This window comes from Gracilinanus agilis, chromosome 2 (assembly GCF_016433145.1).
Source record: "Gracilinanus agilis isolate LMUSP501 chromosome 2, AgileGrace, whole genome shotgun sequence".
Classification (NCBI taxonomy): Eukaryota; Metazoa; Chordata; class Mammalia; order Didelphimorphia; family Didelphidae; genus Gracilinanus; species Gracilinanus agilis.
The window spans coordinates 269021381-269031124 of record NC_058131.1 but is presented as its reverse complement, the minus strand read 5'-3'; the positions used below and the strand labels follow the sequence as shown (position 1 = coordinate 269031124).

General features: G+C 45.0%; 1 protein-coding gene across 1 annotated transcript in view; it reads right to left on the bottom strand.

Moving 5' to 3' along the window:
• Positions 1–673: 673 nt before the first annotated feature.
• The window catches only part of SLC34A3 (solute carrier family 34 member 3), a 30772-nt gene continuing 21701 nt past the window's right edge, over positions 674–9744 (bottom strand). The window contains exons 12-13 of the mRNA XM_044663916.1: positions 2219–2343; positions 674–1397 (exon numbers count right to left, since the gene is read on the bottom strand). Of these exons, the coding sequence (XP_044519851.1) occupies positions 918–1397; positions 2219–2343 (605 nt within the window). The 3' untranslated portion in view covers positions 674–917. The remainder of the gene's footprint in view (positions 1398–2218; positions 2344–9744) is intronic.

Genomic DNA, 9744 nt, shown 5'->3' with positions numbered 1-9744 from the left:
CGGCGTGTCTGAGCCTCCGTCTCCCCATGTGTAAAGCAGCGATAACAACCCCGGCGGCTCTCCTCCATACAGTTGTTGTAGGGCTCACTTTGTCAAAGTCTTCTATAAATGCCGACCACACATACTATTTGAATGCGGGGACCGTTTGGGCTTTTCTCCTGCATTGTCTATTGTGAGCACTTAAGAAATATTTATCAGTGGACGATCCTCTTAGGACTACCACGCCAAACTGACCCCCAACCCAAGGCTCCTTCTCCTTCCTCTCTCCGCAGGCTGCAGAACCCTCTAACTTGGGCCCCAGAGACCTGCGGGGGAAACTGTTCCCGGCCCAGAAGGCTTGGATTTTCCAGGCCGTCGGCACCAGCCTCCCACTTCTGGACTCCCTGGGCCCGTGAGTGGCCGAGGATGGGCCTTTGCACGGCTGGGGCAGGGCCCTCCATCGGCCACCCACGCCGGACAGGGAGGACTCAGCCGAGATGCTCATCCGGGTCTCTCCTCCCTCACGCCAGGCTGGGAAAATCCCCGAGTGACCAGCAAGGGGCAGCATCAGCCAGGCTTGTTCCTTTGTCCCTCAGCCCCGGCAGCCCGGGAGTGAGTCTTGCCTAAGCTGCCTCCCAGCCCTGGATAGAGCCAGTGGGGAGAGGGAAGCAGGAGCCTAAGGGAGGGTCTCATCTACAGAGAGCTCCATTTATTCTGGAAGAATAAGAGGATTCTGGGGTGGGTGTCGGGGTAAATATGGCACTGTGGGTCTGTCCAGGGCCCCCCTTTCCAAGCGAGAAGGGGGCAACCTTTCTGGGTGCGTCCGTGTCCGTGTGGAGCCGTGTGTGGGGAGTGGATGCCACACAGGCCCCTCGGTGTCCTCCCCATCTTTCCCCGGGCTTGGTGACCCAGGGGGGCGAGAATAAGGACCTGGATTTTCATAGTCTCTGGGAGGCCAGGACAACGGGGTTCTCAAAGCAGTGGGCTTCCTTGTCGCCGGCGGCATCGGCAGCGTCCTCGTCCTCGCTGTGCGGGCAGCACCTGCAGCAGGCGGTGATGGCGCGGTCCCAAGGCTGCAGGGAGTGGAGCCAGAGCGGGAGGAAGGCCCAGGATCTCAGGCGTCGGGGCAGCCAGGCGGGCCTGTGCCGCTGCAGCGCGTTGATGAGGATGACCAGGGCTAGGAGCACCAGCACCGGCCCTCCCACGGCCGCCAGCACCACACCTCCTGCCACGGACAGCCCAAAGACTGCCAGGGGTATCAGGAAGAAGCTGAAGAGCAAGTAGACGCCGGCTACCCAGCGGTAAAGGGCTGTCACGTTCCCAAACTTCTTGGCCAAGGGGATGGGCAGGCGGAGGGTAGGCACCACATACCACAGCAAAATCCCAGCCATGTTAAAGAACAGGTGGATGAGCGAGACCTAGAAGGAAATCTAGGTTAGTACAGAAAGAGGCCAGAGGCCCTCTCTTCATTCCCCAGGAAGAGTGTTGCCCATCCAGGACCAGCTTCTGGGTAAGGATGGATTCAGGAGGGGCCACAAAGGGGTGTTTTATAGAACAGCCTGGGGTGCAAAGACCCTCAGGGCCGCCCTGGGTGACCAGGTTTGCCTCAGCACAGGGGTTACTGAGGGCATTTCTCCTGGATCCCTGCCCCACCCTAGATCTTTCCTAATAATCCCTTAATCAGTTCATGATAACCTGGGACAAATCAGGCATGATAAAATGTTGGTGAGATTGGGATTAATTGGGTAAGGGTGACTCAGTGACAACTTGGGGCAAAGTCTGGGGCCTTGTTCTCATCCCTGCCCCTCAGTGTGCTGGCCCACACAGGTGGATAAATTTGGTGGCAAAGGGAGGGGAAGAAATACGAGTAGTGGTAGGATGAAGGAAAGGTTTTTTCTTATAATCTGGGAGACTTGAGCCTAGCTACATGTAGAGAGAAAGAGCCAGGAAAGAGAAAAATGGAAGATGCTGAAGAAAGAAGACATGAATGTTAGTAGAGATAGAATTCAGGGCACAGATGGAGGATTTCATGGATCTAGGCCCAGTGAATAGAGAAAACCCATGTCAAAAATGGAATTGGGTATACTAGAGGCTCAGGAAAGTGCCATCCTATTGAGGCTAATATCTCCCCCATTCCAGACTCTGCCCCCAACCTAGGAGTGGAAACTAGAGAAAAGAATTTTCCTATGGAGAAGGGCTTTGAGAGAATCTAGTCCTGGTCTCAGCCACATTAAGATACCTGGACAGCACTGAGCAGCATTTCAGCAGGACTGGCGAGCGCGGCCAGCAAAGCCGTGGTGGTTGTGCCGATGTTAGAACCCAGGAAGAGGGGGTATGCCCGATCTAGGCTGATAACTCCAATGCCTAGAGGAGAACAGGGGAGTCACTTGGAGGCTAGACCTAAGAAGTACCTCTGGGAGAAAGCAGGTAAATGCTAGCCTGGTACTCCCATCCCCATACCTGGAGTAGAGAAGGAGCCTCACCTACTCACTCCAGAACCTTCTCTTCCCTTCTCTAGCAGTCTCTCATCACCACTATGTGTCCAGGCAGGAAAAGGCTATCCCTCACACCAAGACTCCTATCCTAGCATTTCCTCCTCCATGATGAGTACCCAGTGATAATTCATGTTTAACCCAGATCAAATTGCTTACCATCTCCCAGAAGGGGGAGAAACTTGGATCATTTAACTTCAGAAGACTTATGTGGAGAAATTGTTATTACATGTAACTGGTAAAATAAAATATCTTTACAAAAAAAAAAAAAAAAAAGATAAGTGCCCAGGCAAGTGGGGGCTGCCCATGACACCAGCACCTATTCATTCCTTCCTTTTCATAGTATACAGGAAAATGAAGTTGTTCTTCTAAGGCCATATTGGTGAACCCTATGGAGACTGTTCCCCTCCCCTTCTCCACCAGACCTGAGGACATTTCTCACATGCCCTGCCCCTCCACCCAGCAGCCAATGGGAGCACACAGCAGGTAAGGTGGACAACTCACAGGTAGCAGAGCTGGAGGGGAGTAGAGTGTTAGGGCTACTCCCCTCCCCCTCTCTACACTCATTGAGGACATTTCTCACATGCCCCGCCCCTCCACCCAGCAGCCAATGGGAGCACACAGCAGGTAAGGTGGACAACTCACAGGTAGCAGAGCTGGAGGGGAGCAGAGTGTTAGGGCTACTCCCCTCCCCCTCTCTACACTCATTGAGGACATTTCTCACATGCCCAGCCCCTCTGCCCAGCAGCCAATGGGAGTGCACAAGGAAAGGAAGTTGAATAGGGCTATTAAGTTATTAAAATGAGATAATGGGCTATAAAAGCCTTGATTGAATAAAGTATAAACACTCCCAAGTAGTTTAAAAACACAAAAGGGCTGAAAATCTCAACCAGAATGGAGAAGTAAAAATGTACAATGACTTGGATCAGTTGTATAATATTTGTATTTCTGCCCTAGCTGAGGGACTGTTATTTGTATTCGAAGAGTAGACTGCTCTCCCTTCTCCTGGGGGAAAAGATAAAAAGACTTGAAGAGCCTGAAGTGAGCTATTAGGGACAATGAAATATTCCTAAACGAGGCAGAAGTGGTTTTAGTGGGGGAAAAATGGTGGAGGGATATCAAAGATAGAAGAAGGAAGATTTGGCATCTATTAGGATATTAGAATAGCTGTTGTCCAGAGGAAAAAGGGAAAGGACAGCTTGTGCGCTTAGAGCTTAAAAATGAATTTGAGGCTCTTTCCAGAGAGGAGGGAGCTGAATGCTCTAGGGAGGAAGCAGCTGCATGTTCTTCCAAGAAGAACTTCCATAGAACCTTGAAGTCATCAGGTGAGAGATGTTCCATGGAGGATCAGAGGAAGAAAAGTGTAGTTGTATGTTGGTGCTTCCCCACTCAGAGACTCGTGAACCCAAGGGCAATAACAAATAGATCTGTTGTCTTCCCAGGGCATATACCCAAGGCCTAATAGAGGACCTCCCAAGACTGAACAAAACAGATGACTATTCCCCACTTATGGTGATTCACACAGGCACAAATGATACTGCCAAAAGGAATCTAAAAAGTATTGCCAATCACAATGAAGTCTCGGGCAAGACACTGAAGGCCACAGAGGCAGACAGGCTGTTTTCCTCACTGTTACCCATTGAAGGCAAGGGCTGAAAAAAAGAAAAGTTAATTTGGGAAGGGAACAGCTGGCCAAGAAGGTGGTACCTGAGAATGGGATTTAGACTTCTGGACCACTGCTTAAACTAGCAGGATGAGAGATTCTCAGGCAGCTCTGGAGTTTGTTGTTGTTCCATCGTTTCAGTCATGTCTGACTCTTGGTGACTCCATTTGGGGTTTTCTTAGCAAAGATACTGGAGTGGTTGGCCATTTCCTTTCCCCGCTCATTTGATGTAGGAGGAAGTGGAGGCAGACAGGGTGAAGTGACCTGGTTATACAGCTAGTAACTTTCTGAGATCAAACTTGAACTTGGGAAGAGGAGTCTTCCTGACTTCAAGCCCAGAACTCTAAGCAAAACTTACTTGGCTACCTAGCTACCCAGCTATGGAGTAAACCTAAACAAGGCTGGTCAGAATGTATTTACTATGGGGGCAGCTAGGTGGCTCAGTGAATTTAGAGCCATTCCGGGAGATAGGAGGTCCTGGGTTCAAATTTGGCCTCAGACATTTCCTAGCTGTGTGATCCTGGGCAAGTCACTTAGCCCCCATTGCCTAGCCTTTACTTCTCTTCTGCCTTGGAACCAATACACAGTATTGATTATAAAAACAGAAGGTAAGGGTTTAAAAAAATGAATATATTTACTAGATATCTTGTAAATTTAATCAAAAAGTCTTTAAACCAAAAAGGAATGGGAAAGAGAAAATGTTTCCTATATATATTCCACAAACTAGATATAGAGAGAAGCTATAATAAAGAATGGAAGTTCAGATACTCATTGGTTCATAGGAAAATCAAGAAAAGAACCAATAATAAAACCAATGGCCGCAAGGGTCTATAGACAAATGCTTAAAGATTGGGGTGGGGGGTGGGAGGAGAGAGAAACTAGAGTCTTAATGTGAGGAAGCAAATTTGACCTCATAGGTAGTGCTGAGACTTGGAGAGATGAAATGGATGTATAGTCTAAGGTTCTTGAAAGATATAGCTTTCAAGAGAAAAAAAAAGAGAGAATAGATAAAAGGTGGGGCAGAGGGTAGCACTGCATATTAAGAAGATATGTGAGGAAATCCAGACACCAGAGGGAGGAGGCAATGATAAAAGAGTATTTGGGCAAAGGAATAGTATTTAGATGATATTCCTCAAGGGAGGGAAAAACAGAAGTGATTTGGTCATTGCAGTATGCTACAGACTATCTGTAAATGAAGAGTAAATAGATGAAGAGTTTGGGGGAAAGATTACAAGCTTGGTACAGAAGTATTTTATAGTAGGACTTAGACGATCCAGACTTCTGCTGGAGCTCTCAGTCCTGATGAATCCAGAGAAGCTAATAACATCTCAACCTGCCTTAGTGATGAGTCCATCCTTCAAAAGGTGGAGGAACCAATGAGGGGAAATTCTATTCTGGATCCAATTTTTGCTAATAGGGAGGACCTGGTTGTTGTTGTAGGAATGATAGGGAAATTGGGGGAAAATGACTTCTCTCTCCTAAAGTTTTTGATAGAGGAGAGGAAACCTGGGCATAATCTGAAATACTCCCAAGATATTAGGAAAGCTAGACTTAAAAGTGTTCAGATGACTAAAAATGGACTAAAAAAATCTACTGGGGAAGATAGCACAAAAGGAACAGAAGCAACATAAAATTGAAATCTGAAAATACAAAGGAGAACAACTCCAACAAGAAAGAAAAAAAATGGGATTTATCTAAAGAGAATGATGTGGATGCATAGGGAACTCACCAACCAATACAGATTTTAAAAAGAAATATTCAGAAATGGAAACAAAGCCAGGTAATAGAGGATGGATAAAAGAACATGACATGGTCTTATTTTTTTTAAAAACTCCAAGAATGCCAACCCTCATAATGAACCAAGGCTAGCAAGGAAAGCTGGGAACTTTCTATTGAGAGAAAAGGAGTATTACGGAGTAGACAAGAGAAAGATAATCTAACGAGTGAGCAGAATTGCTCAATTCTCATTTCTTTGCCAAGGTAAATGACCTTTGCACTGGAAATGACAGAACCAAATAGTTAACAGTTAATATCCAAGATAAATAAGGAGATATTAAGAGGTTATCTAGTTCTAGGATATCTAGAATACCTTGATGTATTTAAGTTATCTGGCCCAGATGAAAAATATCTTTAGTTTATAAAAGAACTGACAGGTATGATTACTGAACCAAGGTTAATAATACTTAAAAGATCATAGAAAATAGGAGAAGAATCATAGGATTGGAGAAAGGCAAATGTTTTCCTGATTTCCAGAAAAGAAAAGGAAAAAATCTTCCAACTCTAGCCAAGTGAGATTGACATTGATATTGGGGAAAATTCTAGAGTAGGTCATTAAAAAGATGATGAGTGAATATCTAGAGAGGGAAGTAGTAATTGAATTCAATGAGTGGGAATGGTTTCTTCGATAGCAGGTTATGCCAGACTAATCTAATTTCCATTGATGACAATATTAACCTGATAGAAGGGAATTCTCTAGAGTTTAATTGAATTTTAGTAAAGTTTTGAATAAAGTATCTCATACTATTCTTGTGGGGAAGACAGAGGGAGTCAAACTATATAATAATTCAATTAGATAACAGAATTAGTTAAAGAACTGGACTAAAGGAGTAATTGTTGGGATAGCTAGGTGGCTCAGTAGATAGAGAGCCAGACCTAGAGAAGGGAGGTCCTGGGTTTAAATATGGCCTCAGATATTTTCGAGCTGTGTGACCCTGGGCAAGTCACTTAACCCCAATTGCCTAGTCCTTACCTCTCTTTCACCTTGGAACTGAAACTCAGTATCAATTCTAAGACAGAAAGTAAGGGTTTAAAAAAAAAAAAGAGTAGTTGTTAGTGGTTCAATGTCAATGTGGCAAGAAGTCTCCTGTGTACCCTTGGAATCTGTACTTGGCCCTATGCTATTTAATTTTTTAATCAATGATTTGAATAGCAAAGATGTTACACTTATCAAATATACATAACCTAAAGCTGAGTAGGATAACTAACACAAGAAACGAGAGTGTCAGAATCCAATAAGATCTTTCTTTTTAAAACTCTTACCTTCCACCTTGGAACCAGTGCAGAAGAACAGTAAGGGGTTAAGTGACTTGTCCAGAGTCACATAGCTAGGAAACATGAAGCCAGATTTGAACCCAGAATCTCCCATCTCTAGCCTGACTCTCAATTCAGTGAGCCATGTAATTGTCCCCCAATAAGATCTTTATTGGACTGAATCTAATTAGATTAAATTCATAGGAATAAATGTAAAGTATTACACTTGACTATTTAAAAAAAAAATCAACTTCTTGTGTTTACTTTTTGCACAGTTACTTGTGTATTTGTGGAAGAGTGCAACTCAGGATTTTTAGGAGGAAGGAAGGGTGGGGAAGAATGTTTTGTAAATACTTTGCTTTTGTTAAGCTATCTTAAGAAATTCTTTTGCTTTGGAAAAAAAAGTCATTTTCATAAATAAGCTCTGACGACCAAATCCTTAAGAGTACATAATCTCTTTCTGTCTGACTTCGTGAGCTTACTTCTAGAAGCATGACAGAAGGACCCATTCATTGCTTCAAAGTACTCACACGGATCCTCATAGTTGTTTTGTCTCTGCTGACTGGATGGTGATCAAAAAAAAGTGGGGCAGCTGGGTAGCTGAGTGGATTGAGAGTCAGGCCTAGAGACAGGAGGTCCTAGGTTCAAACCCGGCCTCAGCCACTTCCCAGCTGTGTGACCCTGGGCAAGTCACTTGACCCCCATTGCCCACCCTTACTAATCTTCCACCTATGAGACAATATACCGAAGTACAAGGGTTTAAAAAAAAAAAAGTGTTTTCATTTGGATGCTGAGCCAGACCTGAGAATCCATCCAAAAGGTTGGAAACTGATATAGGAAGCTCCTTTTTGTTAACCTCAAACAAAACAAAAACCACTAACAACTACTCTTTTTTTTTTTTTAAACCCTTACTTTCTGTCTTAGAATTGATACTGAGTTTCAGTTCCAAGGTGAAAGAGAGGTAAGGACTAGGCAATTGGGGTTAAGTGACTTGCCCAGGGTCACACAGCTAGAGAAAAACTGCTCTGTGTGACCCTGGGCAAGTCACTTTACCCCCATTGCCTAGCCCTTACCACTCTTCTGCCTTGGAGCCAATACACAGTATTGATTTCAAGACGGAAGGTAAGGGGTTAAAAAAAAAAAAAACTGCTGTAAGCCTCTAGATTACAGCTCAGTTAGTGACAGCAGCCAGCTCTGTGCTTCCCGCTCATGGCCGCCATCTTGCCCCAGCTTGCCATGAATACAGGGTACCATCTCCCTTTCTGTTTCGGTTATATATATTCTTTTCTAAGCTCAGATGACAGAACCAGAGACAGAAATGACCCATGTATGGCTTTGTGAGCTTCAAAAGGTCGGAAGAGCTGCCAAAGGTCCAGAGACTGGAGTCCACGGCAGAATCTGCCAGTCGCCACATCAGCTGGGACCAGTGAGGAGCCAGGCCTGAGGAGAGACCCGCCGGACCTGGTCCAACAGTGAACTGACATAGCAGCCAATACAGTGTGTCCTATTTGTCCGTCATCTATGTCACTCCCCAAAGTAGAGTTGGTAGAGGGATTGTTCAGTAATTATCACTGTAAGTTTGAGTTCCTTCTTTCCAGGGGGGTGAGAGATGTATTGAGAGAAGAGAGCGTTCCAGAATGAGGAGACTGTTATACTTCAGCTTTTGTTATACCTTCTCAATAAATATTGTTTTGTGAAAGGTAAATGGTTGCTGAGATCAAATGGCCAGTTGATATCGGGGAGATGTTAACAGGTAAACATTGATAACATGAGGGACACATCGGATGGGGGCTCAGCAGCAAGAGCGTTAGATGTCCTCAGCCTTTCAGGGTTGTCCTTGGAACTCCAAGAAAAGTAGCAGGCTCTCTCTGGGGACCTGACCCACTAAAAAATGTGATTTGGCAAAGAAGCTCAGAACCTATATATTACATGCAAAAAATGGGGAGAGTTTGTCTAAATAGGTGACAGTTTATCTAAAAGATATTTGGGGGTTCTAGTAGACTTCAAGCTCAAAATATGGATCAGTGACTCCATACATCAGACAAGAAAATTCATGGAATTTTGTGTTGCATTAAGAAATTGGTAGGGACAGCTAGGTAGAATAGTGGATAGAATACCAGGCCTGGAATCAGGAAGACCTGGGTTCAAATGAGACCTCAGATACTTCTCAACTGTGTGACTCTAGGCAAATCACTTAACCCCAATTGCCTTAGCCCTTTGTGCTCTTCTACCATAGAATCATAAGGGTTTTTTTTGTTTTTTTGTTTTAAACCTTTACCTTCTGTCTTGGAATCAATACTGTGTATTGGTCCCAAGGCAGAAGAGTGGTAAGGGCTAGGCAATGGGGGTCAAGTGACTTGCCTAGGGTCACACAGCTAGGAAGTGTCTGAGGCCAGATTTGAACATAGGACCTCCTATCTCTAGGCCTGGTTCTCAATCCACTGAGCCACTCAGCTGCCCCCTATTTTTTTTTTTAAACCCTTAACTTCTGTGTATTGACTTATAGGTGGAAGAGTGGTAAGGGTAGGCAATGGGGGTCAAGTGACTTGCCCAGGGTCACACAGCTGGGAAGTGTCTGAG